The following is a 20011-nucleotide window of genomic DNA, read 5'->3' as shown; positions in this document are numbered from 1 at the left end:
CGTTTAATGTATATATTATTGTTTAAACTGATTACATACGTACATTTGACTTGACGAAAATAAATAGTAGTGACTTCAAGTCATGGTCATTGATTGAGCATGTCCTATGAATTGAGTTGAGTTAACATGCATTTATTTGTGTTGGCTGCAGGGGGCAACGTTGCTCTGCAGGAATGAGCAGCGGTTTTCATTTGTCAGCTTTCTTTTGTTATCAAAGAGGGTGGAGCCAACCTGTGAAATATGCACTTTGTGAAGGGACCAATCGCGAATATCATTTAAGTCATACATTTATATTTATTATTCTTAGAGACACACTATTAACGTTAACCTAACCAAATGCCATATATCTTAAATTTACAAGATGATTTATCAATGTAATTAATATTCTCATTTTAGTCACATATAAAAATCCCCAAATCAGTTAATTAACGCAGTGACTGAGTGGTTCCCACTGAATGATTGAAACTGTTAAAGCACCCATGACCTGAAATTGAGACCAAACTTTCATTACACCCTTCACAGCTTAAGGGGACACCCTGTGCAGATGCAGCTCAACAACCCCAGACTAAATCAATCAATCAAACTTAATCTAAAAAGGCCCAACTCAATATGGAACTTTGTATATTGAGAATTGGATTGATAATAATATATTCTTAGTCAGTTATTAAATGAAGATGGTCAATTGTTTACATATGAAGAATTTTGCTCTGCTTATGGTATACCTGTTACACCTCATGAATACTCGTGTATTTGATGCAGTACTAGAGGGTTCTCGAATGTTATTAATCTCTGCTCCTGTCCAAACTTTTATCCTCATGGATTCTTTAGTGGTAATACATGCTCACTTTTAAGTGATGAAGCCTCAAATTGTTGTGTAAGTGACATCTGCAACAGTGTTATACTGGAATAATATATATGAAGAGACTGGAAAACTATAGGAAAAAGTGAGAGAGGTCACTTTCAAAATATTGCATACAGGTGTTACCTGGTAAAATGGAGCTGCAAAAATTAATATTGACCCGCTGTGTTCCTTTTGTTCTAATGAAGAGGAAACAATATCCCAATTGTTTTGGAACTGTCTATACCCATATTTTGGGGGGACGAACTTGAACAATTTTATCAATTCTAAAAACACGGATACCATAGGGGGTCGGGGCTCTCCCTTAGAGACATGGTGAGAAGCTTGTTCATCTGAGAGGGGCTCAGAGTAGAGCTACTACTCCTCCACATTGAGAGGAGCCAGATGAGGTGGTTTGGACATCTGGTTCGGATGCCTCCTGAACGCCTGCGTGGAGAGGTGTTCCAGGCATGTCCCACTGGCGGGAAGGCCCGGGGACGACCCAGGACACACTGGATAGACTATTTTTGTCTCTCGACTGGCCTAGGAACGCCTTGGGATCCCGTCGGAGGAGCTGGTTGAAGTGGCTTGGGAGACAGAAGTCTGGGCTTCCCTGCTACAGCTGCTACCCCTGCAACCCGACTCCGGATAAGCGGCAGATAATGGATGGATGGATAAAATGAAACCTTCACAATATATACTTTTCAGACATGATCTGCTTGGGCTATCTAATTTTGATAAACTGGATTTAGAGAAGGTATATGTTATCAACCTTCTTTTACTTTTGGCAAAGTTTCATTATTTCACTATGTAAAATTTGCAAATCAATGACCAAATCTTGCTGTTTTTAAAATGCTTTTGTTAATGTATCTGGATGATGTAAATTATTTGAACCCAAAAGCTATTCGGACCAGAAGGCTATGTACAGATTGTGACCTATTGACCAATTTCATTGTCTCTTTGTTCGGGAGATTTACGTCCTTGTATTTTGTATTGTTCCTGTACATTGTAGTTCCCAATAAAGCATTATACAAAACAACTATACCTGAGAACATCATACAGTACATCGCAGTAGAGACAGTCTTCTTTTTTTGTGAGCTACTGTATATGCTTCATTTTTTAATTCGGCCTGTAGTTTGTCTCGTTTGTCATAAGTACTCTCTCTATTCTCTCAGAAGTTTTATGGCTTGTAAACATGCATTCTGACAAATTTGGCTTTGCACAGTTCAAAGTTTTTTTCGTTTCATTTGCGCCAACATAGCAACCCAGTCAGCATCACTTGTTGGTGTGAAGTAGCAACCTAAACACCAACAACGATGGGACTCGGGAGCATGTATTTTCCAAGATCATTGATTTGAGTTCACGGATTATCTTGTCGATGACATTGGCAAAAATAGGGCAACTAACAAAATGAAGACACGACAAGGCACAATTAACGACGCCTAACTTCTTTCATCCTTACAAAACCCACAAAGACAGGTAAGCTAACATCACAGTTTAGCTAGCAATAGGAAGAGTAGTTTGGGACCAGTAAAAACGGCGTGACTGAAAACAGATAAATGCGGCTCGCACGTCCATTCGCGTAGTCATGCGAAACACCCTTCACCACCATTTAATAGCAAGGTGAGGTGATGTGCACATTAAAAGTAGAGCCTTAGGCACCTTATACATAGACGCCAATCGCTGAATGCAAACGAAGCAAAGTGGTGTTACTAGCAGTCAGTTGTGGAGACGAGAAAAACAATTTTAGAATTCATTTTAAGATTATTTTATTTGTCTTTAAAGCTTTAAATGGTATCAGCCCACCTGACCTCCCCCAGCTTCTCCACCTCCACGTACCTGCCCGCTTCCTCAGATCAGTGGACCAGACGCTACTGGAGGTACCGAGGATTAAGCCGTGGCTCACAGCAGATTTAGTTTTTTCCGTTGCTGGTCCCTCTCTTTGGAATGTCATGACCTCCTGCTAAACGTTAGGCATCTGTCCATTAAAACTCATCTTAAAACATATTTTATTTTTTGGGCTTTTGACTCATCATGAGCCTTGGCATTGTTTTATGTTTACTGTTTGTTTTGTCTTTGTTTTCATGTCTGATGTTTACTTTATGTACAGCACTTTGTATGCAGCTGTGGTTGTTAGAGTGCTCTATAAATAAAGTCGAGTTGAGAAAAAGAGGTGTGGAGATGTTTGCCTGCATAGTGTGAAACAGAGTCGTTGGTTCTTTAAAATGCGCCAACATTATACTGTACAGGTCTGCTGTACTGGACCGTTTTGCATTATTGCAACTGTCAAAAACAAGTCATTTACAAAAGTGTGTAAAAGTGCAGATTGTCAATTGTACATATCTCAAGTGGTAGAGTGGTCGTCGTTGCTTATTTACCTTCTTAAGGTGTAAATATAATGTTTAATGTTAGGATTAGTGAACAAAAAAAAAGATCACCCCAATATTTCTTGTGACTGAGCAAGATTGTATGACTTGACTTACAACTTGCTTGAACCAAGTAATGACAACTGGCCGTTTTTTTTGCTTGTTTTTTCCCCCACTGTAACTTGGAACTTGCTTGAGACTTGAAGGGTACGACTCAAGACTTGCTTGTGACTTGCACATAACAGTATGTGACTTACTTCCACTCCTGGCAAATGTCTGTTGACAGATACACAATTCTTTAAGAAAGATACACATTTTAAGTACAATTGCTATTGTCAGTTATTTGATATTATTGTTTTTTTCCTTTACACATTAGCATCTCCACACTCTAAAAACAGTTGGGTAAAAAATAACCCAATTATGGGTAAAAAAAATGGATAGATCCTCTACTTGGGTCAATTTGACCCAACATTGGGTAAACATTTTTTGGGGGTCATATTCTATAAAACAACCCACAAAGTTCGGTCAGATCATCTACTTGGGTCAGTTTGAGCCATCTTTGGGTAAACAATTAGGTCATTTTCTATAAAACAACACAGACTGTTGGGTGCAAGAAAAAAAAATCCAGCAAGTTGGATGAGATCCTTTACGTCAATTTGACCCAACTTTCCGACCCTCCCCCAAAAAAGACTAATTTTGTATAAAACAACCCAGAAAGTTCGGTCAGATCCTACTTGGATCAATTTGACCTAACTTTCTGGGTTGTTTTGCAAAAAGAAAAAAGAAAAGAAAGGTAATTTTGTATAAAACAACCCAGAATGATGGGTCAAATTGACCCATAAAGTGGATCGGTCCATTTTTTAAAATACATAATTGGGTTACATTTGACCCATCTGTTTTTAGAGTGTATGATGATGAAGAGGTTAAGCGGTTCATACACTGTAAAAAATGTGGGTCAAAAATGGACCAATCCTCTACTCTACCCCAACTTTGAGTCAAGAAATGGGTCTTTTAGTGTAAAACATAAATATTGGTCAGATCCTTTACTTGGGTCAAAAAAATGGGTAATTTTGTATAAAACAATTCCGAAAGTTGAGTCAAATTGACCCATGAAGTGGTTTGGTCCATTTTTGATCTATAATTGGGTTACTTTTGAGTCCCAACTGTTTTTAGAGTGTAAAATGGATGACTAGATGGCATCCCTTGCCGGCTTCATATAAACCAAGTTCTATATTTACAAGAATTCACTAATGGTTTTAATGGCAGATTGCTTCTTCCTAACTGGCACATTTGTGCAATATTTCAGATTGGTGACATCTGGGACTTGTGTAGATTACTACAAGGAAAGTGCGGCGGGAGGAAGGTGATGTATACAGTATGATGTTGTGGCTGGACACATAATGTGGGTGTCATACACAAGGGGGAAAATGACTCACAGGGGACTGAAAACCAAGCAGATGGATTGTAGAGGAAAAACAGGATTTTGTCTGTGTATGAGGCAAAAGCAAACCAAAATAGAGGCGCTGACAGCTTCCTCTATCAAGACCCAGTGGGAGCGCTTATTCAGTTTTGTGCTGTGAGATAAGGGGGAGATTTATTTATTCAGGCTGATAGCACTGGCACACTTTGAATGATAAAGGGGCATGTTTGTGTGTGGTGCGCGCATCCACCTTTAAACTGCCAGTCAGGATTAAAGGTCACAAACTGGAGGTTAAAAATGTGCGGTCCATATAGGATAATTTTCTCAAGTTTTGTTTGTGAACTTCTTCCTCTTTCAAGCAAACCCGTGCACCTGGGTGTTGAGATCAAACGTCTTTCTGCACGTTCCCAGTCTAGCACGTGGAAAAACAAAATCCACATCAAACGTAAAGATCTGATTATTTTCATCCATTGTTTGTAGAAAAAAAACACACATCTAAGGCAGGAATAAACGGAAAAGGCGCCTTTTGTTGTGGTTGATCCTCCTGGTGGTTTAAAGGAAGGTGGTGGGTTCACTATGGGAAGGAGTGTGTGTTATTTCTGTCTGAGAAGACATCTGTTCTGTAGTATATCACATCCGTGTTAACTCGCTGGTTCAGATGCTCCCCAGCTTGGTGATTTATTTGTCTCTCATGTTGGGTGTTTGGGTCAGTGAGGCACCGCACACTCGCACAGTGCTGTTGGCACAGCTGAGCTGACGCCAGGGAAGCGAAGGCCTCCAAAGAGGCATCTTATTTTTTTTTTTTTGACATGGTAGTGCTTGCATTTTTCTGCAGAATGCTCGATAATGGGAAGAGATGGATCTTGGCTAAACTCTGCAAAGGAAAAAAAACAAATCAACAATCAATTGACATTCTGGCCGCGTGCAGCCTTTTCAAAAGTCTTGGGTCACCCTCATTTGATGTCTAGCTCCACTGGTTGCTACTACTGACCCCCGGATGAAAAACAAGTCTAACAAGGGAGTCAACTGGAAAATTCTGAAGATCAGAGGGGGCATTGTGGCCCACATCAAGGGTGTGTGAAAATGCCGTCAGGGGTGGGGGTTCTTGAGGTGCAGCTCTGTAGGTCAAGCCACTGCTTTCCTCTTCCCTCTTCTGGGAGACACCACAGTGTCAGTTACAACAGGAAAAGACTGAAGGTCAAAGCCCAGGCCTATTGTTTTCCTGCGTGTGACAGATGCCTGTCTATTTTAACTTCCTCCGACTGAGGAAAACACACACCTGAGCACAGAGGAACACAGTCAGACTGCACTATAGTCATTTTATCACCTCAGCCCATAAAACCCTTTGCAGTACAACTTCCTCTCAGAGAAGTATGTGGCCTCCATGATAAGAGAGCTGCTGTGTTCAAGACAAGGCAAAGTGAAGCCTCTTATAGCGTCTGCAGCCAAACCGTTTAAACATCTTTTTTCAACAGATAAAATGAGAAAGCTCAGAAACCCCGGAGACACCCACTGGTGCTTTTGCACACTGATTAAGGAGACTGGTGGATGCATATAATCAGCATATTATTGATAGTCTTAATGAGAAAGGCTCTGAGTCACTGAAGCCATTAGCCACCATAAGAGAGGCTTAATTGTTTTGCGTGCACGTGTCGGCGCGGCTGTGATGTTGTGCGGGCGTGCACGCCTGCCTGTGAGAGGACTGAGCTAATTAAATCCACTTCATTCGTTAGCAACTTTTTCCCTCTCTTAATTAAGAGGGTTAATTATGGGCAGAGCAGAGGTCGCGTGCGTGTCTGCGTGCACACGCATGCTCCACACTTGAGTAGGATGTGATAGCGTTTTAAAAAGGAATAATTTACTTTGTGTGATTACATGGTTTTAATTTGACAGCTTTTGATATTTGTCAGTGCAGTTCAATACAGCAAGTCTAGTTGTGTCAGAAACATGTGAATGTGTGTTCAGTCAATACACACAGGCAGCACACAATATCACCATGAATATAAGTGCGCATTACGTTTGCGCATGCGTGAAAAAAAAAAGCGAGGCTACCAACTAACTGTCATTTGAAGTCAACCCCTGAAGTCAGTAAACCACATGCTATGCATGTTTAAAAGACATTACATAAAAAACTGCAACTTTCCAGCGGTTGAAATGTTAGAAATCAGAGCTCATTTCATTGGATCCAATTCATTTTCAATGACCAGCGTATTGTAGTTTAGTCTACCCAGAATGCACCACGCCGCTACCCATAATGCACCGTGCAGTCGAGATGCTCACTTCGCTTATTCGCAAGTGTCCTCATGCCTGAAGTCTGTCATAGTACCCGGACAGACCAGTGAGAGGCAGCATAGTGCCACAGGACATCCAGATGGCCAGAAAATACAATGAAATAGTAGTAGTACTGTACATGAAATAGAAACTGTGACTTTTTTTTGCCATTTTCACATGGATGCAATATTCCTAGACCCCTTGATACTCTGCCACGATTCATTTAGAGTAACTGCAAATTTAGCCATAGCCAGGTCATATAAGAATAAAGTTACAATTGATCTGAATGACAACTTTAAAATAAACTACCTTCAGCAAATAAACATTTGTTATTGTCAACCAAATCATTACTTTCACAAGTAGTATAGTAAGCAAAGAGCATTGCTGATAAGTCATTGTTTATCATACCATCCACAGTCACAGTTTAATGGAATAAAATGCATGCATATAGGCTACCAGAGATATAAATATAAAAATATTTAAAAATATAGTGCTACAAAAATATATAAATCAGCTATAAATATAAAATGAATGAGTGTATATGCAGGAATATGCATATTATGCATGTATGCTGTGTATATACACTTATATGTATGTACGGGTATAAGCATGCTGTATGTGCTCATGTATATACAATTCATTTTTGGAAATTTATCATATTGTGATTAGATTAATTGAATATGTAAGGCTTTATTTTATCTTTTACTTTTTTTTGCGTAAGCAATGGATAAGGGTTTATGACTTACACTAATATCTGTGCATTTAAGAAAAGTGCATGTTCTATTTATTTTTATTTTCCATTATTCGTTTTTTTCTTCATTTGCTTTCTTTACTATTTTAATGGTATATTATTAAAGGTGCATTGTGCAGTTTAAAAAGGTAATATTAAAGCTTTTTCTACGTCATGCATGCTCCACCAATGAGCATGCACTCCCAGATGAGTACGAAGAGCCGAGACTGTTTTACTCTGACTGCACCTATCAGCTTTTATCTTCCCTTTATAGTAGAGTGTGCGGACCTTCACACTCCACAATTTCTTTGGGGAGGGGCGAAGTTTTTCTTACCTCATTTGAAGCAATGTCTTCGTTTGTCAACTGTGGCTGTTGCTTGAAGATCATGCACGTACTCGCACGCACACTATGAACGAGCCTGACACAGATGTTGCAGTTACGCTTTGGGCCAGAGGCGGCAGTCGCAAGTAAAAAAAAAAGTGACAAACTGCACAAAAATCTTTTAAATATAATAACTTATTGTATATTATCATAATATATTGTGTGGCGGCCGTGGCTCAGGGTGTAGAGACGGTCGTTCAGTAACCAGAAGGTTGGCTGTTCAATCCACTCTTTCTTTCACTTTTTTTTATATTTTGGATTGCATTTTTATGTTTAATAAACCAAACCAAACCAAAGATAGAAGTATAGACTGTGTGATATTACACAAAAGCTAAACAACAGTAAAGAAAATAGAAAAATGTTGCTATTTATTTAACTTAGTCAGACTGCCTTCATCAATTCATAGTTCCTTGAGCCACACAGGGGTCATTTTAATAATAAAATCATTGACATTATTAGATTGAAAAATACATTCAAGGTAAAGCACAGACCAGAGAACTAAAATGGAAAATAATTTAATTGAATCATTAGGATGTTTTTCGGATTCACATGCAGCGTGACAGGGCGGCACTGCCTGTGCTGCCTGCCCAGACCGTACATCCTTAGAGAGAAAATACTCAAATTCAGACTGATTGCCAACATGAGTGTTGATAGACGTGTATAAAGCGCATCCAGAAAGTATTAGCAGCTTTCCACATTTTATGCTAGAGCCTCATCCCAGAATGGAGTAATATTCCCCCCTCAAAATTCTAAAACACACACACCATTACAACGTGAAATTTTATTTTAATTTTGCAATCCAATTTAATAACAACTAATAAAAATAAAACAAAAAAACAATATTAAGTATTCACAACCTTTGCTCAATACTTTGGGGGTAATTACAGCCTCAAGTCTTTTGGAATTATGATGCTACACCTATTGTATATTTGGGCAGTTTTGGCTGTTTCTCTTTGCAGCACCTTCCAATCAGGTTAGATGGGAAGCATTGCTGGACAGGCACAAAAAGAAGGGAAAAAAATCAGCTCTGCAGCATTTTGACTAAGGCCCATCCGTCTGACCAAACTCCTGACCAGCGGTGCTATGCCACTGTTGTTGGTTGGTTCAGTTTGCTGTATATATTGCAAATTGACTAAACGGGCTGCTCCCTCTAAATTGTGTGCCAGTCTCTTGGGGTCAAATGGAGTAAAATAATAGTGCCACATCGACACAATAGACCAACCCACTGGGCATCTGCCCTGTATGGCAGATGGCCAGTCCATCTGTTTTCTGCGTTTGGTCATGTGATGTTCGCAAGCTGAGCTGTGATTGGTCATTACCTGAGCAACTGTGAAGTCATTTTCAGTTGACAGCAAGAGGCAAAATGGCCGCCCCGAGATGGATTAAAAATTAAAAACGGTTGGATTTTGCTGCTTTATATTCATATGCCACAAACACAACAATCAGAATACAATGTTTAGACCAGTGGGGCTACATAGAACCTATTGTAAAGAACATTTTTGGGTTGAATTCCTCTTTAAGGGGATGTTTCTTTCCAAAGTGACACGGCCCTTGATGCAAACATTTTTGGGCTGTGTGAACAGGCATCATTCTGACAAGTTTTCCTCTGTACATGAAACTCCTTAAAATCTTTCTGAGTTGTCAAAGGTTCGCTCGCAAAAACTGGAGTCATGTCCTTTCCAGTTCATGTGGTTGACACAAAGAAAACAGGCCTGCTGCATTGCTCGAATAGAGTGAAAACTCCATGTACATCAGTGCAATACACTACGTGCTCCCCACTGGTCTCACACTCTCCATTACTGTTGATGGCGTGTGCTCAAGCGTACAAATGTATGAACAAGCATCGCGTATGTTTGTGCCTTTCGGGGCCATAACATCCTATCAGTGGGTGCAGAAAAGGGGGGCGTGAGGGTAGGGGTTCAGTACAGTTAGCATGTGTCTTCAGCATGAAAAACAAAACACCTTTTTATGCTCGACTTATTCCTCTTAAAGCTGTCCCAGAGTTTTGTGTATATACGCCATCACACCAAATACATTGTGGAGGGACAAATTAAAGATTGCAGGAGGCCCCATTTGCGAACATTGTAGGAAGATAAAAGTCTGAATATTTTCTTACGTCGTCTCATTAACAAACCATCATAAAAAAAAAAATACAGGCCCACCTCTGATTCTTTTTCGGGAAAAGCTTATGGCTTTTCTTCCCTGTGTCTTGGTGTCGCTGTCATGCCTCCATGCTGGTGCATCATTAGATATTGCTTTTTACGAGCCTCTGGTGTGATGTCGAAGGGAGGGGGTCAGCGTTGCCCTAGCAGTAAAGCGACACATCCGTCGGCTCTGCACACAGGAGCAAACACCCCATTAAATCAGGCCTCCACATATTACTGTAATAAAAGCCGCCGCTTCGCTTTTATGGCCTTTTTAATTATGTCTATTCGTCTTCCCGGGCTCATGAGCAACAGGTCGTGATGAGCACTATTTTGTGAGGACTCATCTACTGGCAGAATGCTGGAGGAGGCTGCTGGGCCAGTGGGGGGGGATTACAGGGAGAAACTAAAATATGACTGCCGTTACAGGCATTGCGTTTTGGCTCTCAGCGTGGAACTAGTGCTGCTACACTTCCATTTTGCTCATGGGGTTGTCTTCCTGTTTGAGGTCTTAAGTGAGCACACTGTGCAGACTTTATCTCTTGGAATCTTTCATTACTCCGGAACTTTAATCCATAACCAGCACCAACCCATGCAGATTGATGAGGCAATAACCTTCCTCGGAAAACACGGCACAGATTTTTATGGCTGAGCCATTTTCCACGAGGCAGGACATAATTTAACCCCTCCTTTTAAAGCCAACCAGCTCCAGCACAGGGGACCAAACATCCACCTGTGTACTGCATATGTTTAGCAGAAGCATAATTTACAACTGTGAACCTCCGTTGGAGGATAAAAAGAACATGAGACTTCAGCACAAATCTTTTATTTTCCTCAGTTAGGTACAAACCTTTACAGTGGGTTTGTGCAGTCTGCTGCAAATGGCAACACCCATGACAGCAAGCAGCACCAGCGCCAGCGCTGCACCCACTCTACACAGCGTGGCTAATGATTGGGAGGCATCTGAGGAGGGAGGATGAAGAGCAACATAGCTAAGAATGAAGTACATTTGCACTGTCCATACTGTGGATTTATACCACCTTGTGTGACGTCTTGCATCCGAAGAGTACAACTCGATTCTTGCTGCGACACATTGTTCTTCTCCACTTGGATGGGGCCTAGATAAGCTGTCCCCTCCCATTGCACATGTGGAAAAACACCTGCCATTCCAAACACATCAGCACATTAACCAAAAGTGGAACAGGAGACATTGCAAGCTTTTCCCATGTTGCGTTTCTGTCAACACACCAGCATCCTCTCCAAGGTCTCTTTTCCATCTCTGCTCACTGCAGCTGCTTTCGCAGCAGCTACACACCTTGTTGTCTCCATCTGACGCCACCCATCTGCCCCCAGGCAAACATTTATGCAGCGAAAAATAAAATCTCACAACATGACAAGTGTTGAGGATGTTGCTTCAAGGAATCGCCTTTGTTAGCACTAACCTTTTGACTTCAGCTAAAAATGAACAGGCTTTGAGCTGTGAGTTGACTGGAACAGAGACCGGTGTTGCTATCAGCCGACATGTGATGTAAAGCTACAAGGGAGTGGAATAAAAGTAAGACATGCCTGATGATTTACAAACAGTGCACAAGAAGTGCATTTTATTCTTCTGTAATCCACCACTAGCAAAAATTTCAGGATATTGAACTTGCAGGTGGAATGTTACCTGAACTTCATTTGGCCTTTTCTGAGCTTTTTTTGAACACACGTCCAAGTGTCAAATTAGTGCGTTCATTTAAAGTTCCATTAATGCCACAATTTTTTTTAAACATGAGAATAATGACCACCCATTATTTGGAAAGCCTGCACTGGAGGAATTGCAGTCGAAACGCAGCAGACACGTCCACGTCAAAATTTAGCAGTAATAAATTGTATAATAATACATATATTCGTGGAGACTGGGGTCGAGTTGTATTTTACAATTTTTTTAAATGTGCAGAATTTCACAAGTTACTTCATGTTAAAGACTAGATAGCTCTTAATATGAAAAGAAAAATGCACTAAGCTGTCATCAATGTCTTACAAATGCAATTATGCTATCTAGTGGCAGAAAAATGATCAACACAAATCAATACTCAATTTTTTCCATCTTTAATTTTAAACTCAATTCCATTAATTATGAATTAACTGTATCAATGACAATACCCCCCCCCCTATTTATTTTAACAAGAGTATGAAAAATATTTGATTGTACATTTAGAAGAGATAAATATAATTTGCGATTAGTTGTGAGTTTGATGTTTTTTGTTCTCTTACAGGAAGATAAGCAGCAAAATTCAACAAACAGCTACTTGAGACAGCCACACAAAAGCATATGAGAACGCTTTCAATACCAAGGTTATTATAGTTAATGAAAACATACTAAATAAAAGATGAATTTTAAACATTTTCATTAGTGAAATGAAATAAAAACGAAGGTGTTTAAAATAATAATAATTGAAACTACATTTTACCTTTACAAAACTAACGAAAACTAATTATGGCGAAAATGTCAGTTTTTCATCTTTGTCAATTACTTTACTGACCTTTTGGGTCTGACATTAAATGTATTTATTTTAGTTCATAATAATAATGCATCACATTTATATAGTGCTTTTTCGGACACTCAACTGCTTGACCATTTGCCACAAGACAGAAGGTCAGATGACATCGCTCCTAGGCAACGAACGAGCTTGCACATAGCAGCAAGTTGTGTTTATTATGGCCATGTCTGGTGCACATACAAAAAAATCTTCTAAGCCATGTTGTTTGCTTGCCATGGCATGAAAATAAAGGTTATATTGATTGGTTCAGTTTGCTGTCTATATTGTAAATGGATTAATGGGTTGCTCCCTTTAAATTGTAGGTCAGTTTCAAGGTAAATAAAATAGCACCACGACTAGCATACCGGGCATCTGTCCTGGTTGCCAAATGGCTAGTCAGGTTAGGTAATGGCTGTCCTACTTTTGTCACTTAACTCAACAAAAAGTAATGCTAGATAACAAGTGCTCTCCTTTTTTGGTTATTATGGAAAACAAAAACGTCAGTGCAACCGTGTGCAAGTTCCAGACAAATAAAGTACAAGCCTCTTCCATCTATGGTAAGCGAGACCATATTTTTAGTTAAGGTTCCGATACATTTAATTTAAGAAGCAGTATTATACACTGCACTTGTACTTCAAAGTCTGCAGACTGTTATCCAGTTACTGGATTTGTTGTTTTTAAAATATTTTGTTAAATTTTAATGAAAAATCAAGATATATTATGACCTTTTCAAATAGCAATTATATTTGAATAGGGAAATATATTGGTCCATCAGCTCAAACACCTGTGCCTATTCTTGTGAGAAAGCAGAAAAGCAAAACAGCAGCAAAAAGTAGTAGTAGTTGTAGTGCATGTTGAGTTTGTACTGGTGTAAAGCTGTATTATGTCACTTTGTGAGGCGGCTACCTTATTCTGACATACAATAACTACCAGGCAGGGGGAATCGGAGCCATGTTAGCTGTGCCGCAGTACTTCAAGGTAAACAGGGACAACATTAGCCGACTACAAAATGTGCTTTGCAAAACGGACATTGACCTGGGTTCGGGCGGCAACGGAGGCCAAAACCCACAAGTATGCGGCAGGCCATCTGCCAAGCACAAAGTTTTTTTGAGCCTCGTCAATGGCTCGTCTCTGCTTGGCCGAGCCAGCTGCGCACCTGTCACAAAGCCACTGCACAATAGCATTAGAGTAAAGTGAAGTAAGGAGGGTGTGATAAATTATCACTTCAGTTATCCTGTCAGTTTTATTGTGTAGCTTGTATTTAGTCTAGTATTTATACTCCATTTTTACTAAAAAGAGAGGCAACATGGCACCCATATTCCTACTTTGTTATGTACTCCTTTTGCATAGTACCTTTCCCCCTAGTGTTCAAATTAAGACACCACATAACTGAAATGCCTTGTGGCAGGCTACATTTAAATCAAATGTTTAGATGGACTTAAAAATATAGACAGTTGGATGTTAAAATGTCCTATGACTCGTCGCTAGTCTAAAATGTGTTATATTCGAATTAAACTTATGCCATGCTCAAGAAGTTTGTTTTTGAACAACATTTGATTAAAATAAATGTTTTAACTACAGTTACAAGACGTAATGGCATTGTCAAGCATCAGTACAGCAAGTACTTTTACTCTGTCAGAAAAAAAGCATCTGGATCCGTGGATCCTAACAGCCACCATAAATATTGTTAAATTAATACCGCAGAGTGTCAATCAAAACATCTGATGGAGCCCTCTGCATTGTATCTCAGTGTGCAGGCAGACATTGTTGTGTATACTTGGCATTTATTTATTTATTTCTCACCCAACAGTGTATTTCAAGCAATGGTATCCCCCCTCAGGGCATTGAGAATTTCAGCTAAAACATTATGTGCCTCATGAAAGACCAAAATATAATATAAGGCTGTTCCTCTCAAATCACCTGAACAGAAAATGGGCCTTAACTTCTGTCTTGGATCATCTCAGGTTTCAAACCGTAAAAACTGCACAGCTCACACAAGCGGCACTTACCAAATTCTTGTGATCTTGGTGGAAATTGAAGGCTTCCAGCTGGAAAGCAAGTTTATTCTCACTGCTTCTCTGCATGAAGTATGACTTGGCTCCAGTCAGCTTAGCATCTATTAGACACCTTAAAAGGCAACAAGCAGGCGCAGGATCCACAAACACAGACGGTCACACACAAATGCAGAATTGCAAGTCAAATTAGTTGCAATTTGAATGATTTTACAGTTTACAAGTCAATGTTCGCACTTCTTACCCGTGATTGTTGATAAGGGTATATGCTGGTTGAGAATTTGGGGAGGCGCTCATGGTGGCCACACAGCTGTCAACATAGACCCTCAGTGGAATATGATGGCCCTGGAGGGCCGAGGCTTCGATTTGCATCATCTCGTCCACGAAGTAGACACCGATGGACCTCTGCGACTGCCACTCCTCTAATCAGTCAATCCGAATACAGAAGAGATGTCATCTTGAGGGCACTTGCACAATCTAATAAGATCAAGATGCGTGAGGTACACGCGTGATCATCACACATTCACAATCATCCGTCGTAATCATGTACCAAAAGGAAGAAAGCAATCAGGCAGTTTTCAATGATTTGTTTTCTTTATACACATCATTATCACCACTGTGTGTGTAAATGACTTGAAATGGATGCGTGACGAATCATAAATGTGTTGATATAGCAATTTGTTTAGAAATCATTGTGATTGTAGTTAGCAATGCGAGTTAGCCAAAATACATTACAGGATGTCAATAATATTATTTTACATAGTCCAGTCACAATATTCAAAACAGTAATTTCTTGCTGAAATGATTACAAATTTAGGTGTAAAAACCAAGTTTGATGTTAAACTTCACTTATTTTCAGCAGTAAAAAGTACATATTTTGTCTATAATAAAATAATAAAATACAATTAATACCATTAAAAACACATTTTGCCACTTGCCTTCGACTGAAAATTACATCATGGGCTCATCAACAGTCACAGGGTTTGGTCATGTGACATTCGCAAACTGAGCCCTGATTGGTTGTTACCCGAGGCCATGATGTCATTTTCAGTCAACAGCAAGTGGCTAAATGGGCTCTTAAAGGTATTAACTGTTCATGAAAATATTGAAGCTATCAAATTAATTATACAAAAAATATTAACTTTTTTTATTGCTTAAAATGGCTGAAGCAAAATAGTCCTTGAGGTTAAATGTTAGCTTGAATACCTATAACTATTTTACAGGGTGAAGGATGACATCCATAGCAATGAAAATACATTTCAAGTATTTAAAGAAATTCAAAAATAAATAAATAAAATCACCAATGGGAAATTTAATTCGTACAAGGCACAAAGAAAAATGGCCGGCAGTGTGCATATTGAGTAAGTGAAGCTTTGTGAAATCAGTTATAAAATATTTGGTATAATTAAACAGTCTTACATTCCTAAAATATTGTTTCTTTTTCATCATAAAGCCTATTTAATATAGTTTGCCTCAGATATTCAAATTCTTTATTTTCAGCAAACACAATAATAAACATTGTTAAATCTTCTCTGCCAATCAAAACTGAAACAGAATACATCCGGATGATAACTTTAATAGGATCATAACATCAATATTTGGTCGGGACCCGGCCTTGAGTGGCAGCCGACCCGAGTAAATAATAGCTAGCTAGCCATCTGGCTGCAATTCAATACCATTTTTCTTTTTCAGGCTTTGTTGTTTTGCTCACCTGTCATGGGCCTCAGGGAGAAATGGAGCTGCTGCTCTGTTAACAGGCTGGACGCAAACTTCTGCCAATGAGGTATAATGGCATCGCCGCTCACATAGTGCTTCCTTTGACAGTTAGGGCAAAATGTCAACATTTTGGATTTGTTATATGAATGTGTGGATGATGAGAGGTGGTGGTGCCAAGTGAAACGTTTACCTTGGATAGTGGCATTCAATTAGCACCTCAGAAGGGTTAGTCTTAAAAATTAAGGTGCTTCCAACTGGCGTTGGAGAGTAGGTGAGGAAAAAGGTGTAGACGAGGTCTTCAGCCGTCATCTAATGAAGAGGCGTTACAGTAGCGGTGAACGGGCAGGAAATGACGTGTCAAAGAAATAAAAACCTGCCTTCTTTGTACTGCCGCAATCGTGCAGCTCTGTACGGAAACGTAGCATGTGGTCGGCTACATGCAGCAGGCTGCAGCCTCCTAAGGTCAAATCACTGGGACGGATCAGCTGACCGTTTCCTAGAAGAGTAAAGAGCAAAAAGGCTTAAGTCTGGCACCATTTATCTGCGTCTATTTCTTGTTCTCCTCCAGTCAATAACACTCAAAGCAAGTGCAGCTTTCTTAATGCCTGGCCATAAAGTCAGTGGCATTTCTCAGATTCACAGAGTAAAGAAAAAGGACGAAACCTATTGATCGCCAAGGCTTGATGTCTGTGCCATTTGCGATAATCAGCACAAAATAGCCCGTCATCACTGTTCCAATTCGAACCTGGCTCAGAATATCTAATGAGGAGGCCTCCTCCACTCATCTTCAAGCAAAAAAAACAACAACAAAACTTAAACTGAAGTTGAGTACAAGCATACTGATAATCTTATTTGAGCCGATTACGAGATTGTTTTTCTGCACATAAAACATTCAGAGGTTCCAACAATCCTAAATTATTGTAATAATCCAGTTCAATATTTCCGATTGCCAATGCAACAATGGGTGTGCTAAAACAAAGAGATCAGAACATATCACTCCAGTCCTTAAGGCTTCACACTGGCTCCCAGTCAGCTGTAGAATATATTTCAAAATTCTGCTACTGGTCTTTAAAAATCACTGAATGGTTTGGGTCCTGAATGTATTCAAGAAATGCTGATTGAATACAAACCTAGCAGGGCTCTGAGATCTACAGACTTGGGCCAACTCGTGAATCCCAGAGTTCGAAGTAAACATGGTGAAGCTGCATTCAGCTAATGTGCAGGCTAAATACTTAGCTTTTTCCCCCCACATACCTTTGATTAAGGTCTTTTAAACATTTTAAAATGTTTTTTTCCTTTTAATTATTAAAACTTCCTTACGCTAAATGTTTTAAAAGTCTGCAGTCTAATGTATGTTCTTTTAGTACATTTTGTAACCTACTTTTGTTTTCTCTTCATTGCTTCAGAATTTTGTTAACAGCTGTGTTTGTTGATGCTTATACACTCTAAAACAATTGGGTCAAAAGTAACCAATTATGGATAAAAAATGTACCGGTCCACTTTATGGGTCAATTTGACCCAACTTTCTGGGTTGATTTATACAAAATGGCCCAATTTTTTGACCCAAGTAAAGGATCTTTATTTATGAGTTTTTATGCTGAAAGACCCATTTCTTGACTCAAAGTTGGGATAAATTGACCCAAGTAGAGGATTAGTCCATTTTTTACCCATAGTTTTTACAGTGTATGAACCGCTTAACCTCTTCATCATCATACACTCTAAAAACAGATGGGTCAAATGTAACCTAATTGTGTATTTAAAAAAAAAAACAACAAAAAAAAAAAAAAACGGACCGATCCACTTTATGGATCTTAAAGGATCTCATCCAACTTTCTGGATTTTTTTTTCTTGCACCCAACAGTCTATGTTGTTTTATAGAAAATGACTAAATTTTTGACTCAAAGATGGCTCAAACTGACCCAACTTTCTGGGTTGTTTTATACAATATGACCCTTTTTTCTTTTACCCAATGTTGGGTCAAATTGACCCAAGTAGAGGATCTGTCCATTTTTTACCCATAATTGGGTTATTTTTGACCCACCTGTTTTTGAAGTGGGGAAATGCTAATGTGTGAAGGAAAAAAAACAACATAATATCAAATAACTGACGAGTAATAGCAATTGTACTTAAAATGTGTATTTTTCTTAAAGAATTGTGTATCTGTCAACAGACATTTGCCAGAAGTGGAAGTAAGTCACATATTGTTATGCGTTAAGTCACAAGTCTTGGGTCGTACCCTTCAAGTCTCAAGTAAGTCCTAAATTACAGTGGGAAAAAAATTAAGTAAATTTTTTACCCATAGTTGGGTTATTTTTGACCCAACTGTTTTTAGAGTGTAGGTGTCATTTCCTTGTGAGTTGCATTGTGTATGTAATGTGCTATACAAATAAACTTGCCTTGCCTAAACACATTTCAATTGTGACGTAAAATGGAGCGACAGCCAACCACGAAGCTTGCTAAAGCTCACGTTGTTGCCGAACAAAAAGGAGGAGCAACTGCTGCTTCAAAAGTCATTGAGCACAATAAAAACAACAAGTTTACCACCACCATGTAGTAAACAAGTTAACAGGAAAGCTTTGTTTTCTTCTGCTAATCTTTGTTTATGTTACAGCAGCCTGTGGCACAATGTTGTCTCCCACAGATCAATCTTGGTATTACGCCAGAAATCTGGATTGGGGATGAGATGCAAATGCAGCGCATGAAGCGTATGTGATGTACTGAAAAGAAAAAAAAAGTGCATGTGCACCTAACTTAAATAAAAAGTTACAGTACCTAAGAAGTTCTGCTTGACCTCTACGATGACCTCTCCCTCGCCACATTGTACCGCCAGGCTGTCAGCTGGCACGGGCACCCGCTGCTCATGGTCAACCACCATCTAAAACAGCATTCAAAGTCATGTGCATGTGAAAGCAGCGGGAAAGGAAATGTTATTGCTTAAAATACCTTTGGATCCGCCTCAGCTGGCGGGTCAAGATCTGGGCCTTGAATTATGGTCTTTAAAATGTGATCTTGGACAGAGGGCTGCGTCTCTCTGGTCTCCTGTGTTTGTAGGCTTTTCGCATGATCTTCAACAGCAGGCCTCCTCAGCTGATAGATCCGCAGCCGGTGGCTGGAAAGGAAAGGTCCTCGTTTGCTCTGCTCGGTCCTGTTTGACTGAAGATCTGTTGTCTTTGGCTGTGTGGGCCGCTGTGTCCATGTCCACACGCTTTCGTTTGGGATACGAGAGGTGTTGACGTTATTTAAAGCAGCACAAAGACTTCCACCTGACAAAAGAAGCCCAAACAAAACTCCCCATAACCCCATTACAACAATCACACAAAAACAGGGTTTTGGGGTGCTTTAAGGGAGCAGCACTGCATTTCTCTTTTGACCAAATGAAAGATATGATAGTTTGGCTCAGACTCCGCCCACACCTAATGACTTGATTGCATTCCAGCCTGCCTTTGAAACTTTCCCATTCAGCATTACTTTTCACCAAATAGAATTGCAAATCAGATGCTTGGTTGTGCACTCTAAAGGTCACATATTTGAATGGTGCAGGCTGCTCCAAAAGCTGATGATTTCTTGATTTATTTTAGTATATTCAATAATAGCCTAAAAGATGAATGAA

General features: G+C 39.5%; 1 protein-coding gene across 2 annotated transcripts; it reads right to left on the bottom strand.

The window, feature by feature from the left end:
• Window positions 1-10266: 10266 nt before the first annotated feature.
• LOC147178271 (zona pellucida sperm-binding protein 3-like) lies at window positions 10267-19704 on the bottom strand. Of its 2 annotated transcripts, XM_086069234.1 has the most exons (12): window positions 19345-19704; window positions 19174-19276; window positions 16779-16897; window positions 16592-16710; window positions 16397-16500; window positions 14930-15107; window positions 14683-14800; window positions 11594-11685; window positions 11400-11494; window positions 11189-11311; window positions 11002-11114; window positions 10267-10341 (listed from the first exon to the last, which is right to left on the bottom strand). In XM_086069234.1, exons 1-12 carry the CDS (start codon window positions 19702-19704, stop codon window positions 10267-10269), a joined length of 1599 nt encoding a protein of 532 aa, XP_085925360.1. The 2 variants fall into 2 exon arrangements, with proteins under 2 accessions (XP_085925360.1, XP_085925361.1); XM_086069235.1 differs by lacking the exon at window positions 10267-10341 and having other exon boundaries at window positions 10990-11114; window positions 11192-11311.
• Window positions 19705-20011: the final 307 nt, after the last annotated feature.

This window comes from Leptonotus elevatus, chromosome 2 (assembly GCF_054856555.1).
Source record: "Leptonotus elevatus isolate MCC_2025b chromosome 2, RoL_Lele_1.0, whole genome shotgun sequence".
In the NCBI taxonomy this organism is placed as follows: domain Eukaryota; kingdom Metazoa; phylum Chordata; class Actinopteri; order Syngnathiformes; family Syngnathidae; genus Leptonotus; species Leptonotus elevatus.
Note: the sequence above shows the minus strand (reverse complement) of the source record. Positions and strands in the feature narration are given on the sequence as shown.

Coding starts and splice junctions, on each gene's coding strand:
- LOC147178271 (XM_086069234.1), bottom strand. CDS start 19,704: ATGGGGTTATGGGGAGTTTTGTTTGGGCTTCTTTTGTCAGGTGGAAGT. Junction 11,686..14,682: donor ACCAAGATCACAAGAATTTG/GTAAGTGCCGCT, acceptor ACTCCCTTGTAG/CTTTACATCACATGTCGGCT. Junction 11,115..11,188: donor GCAAGACGTCACACAAGGTG/GTATAAATCCAC, acceptor CTCCCTCCTCAG/ATGCCTCCCAATCATTAGCC.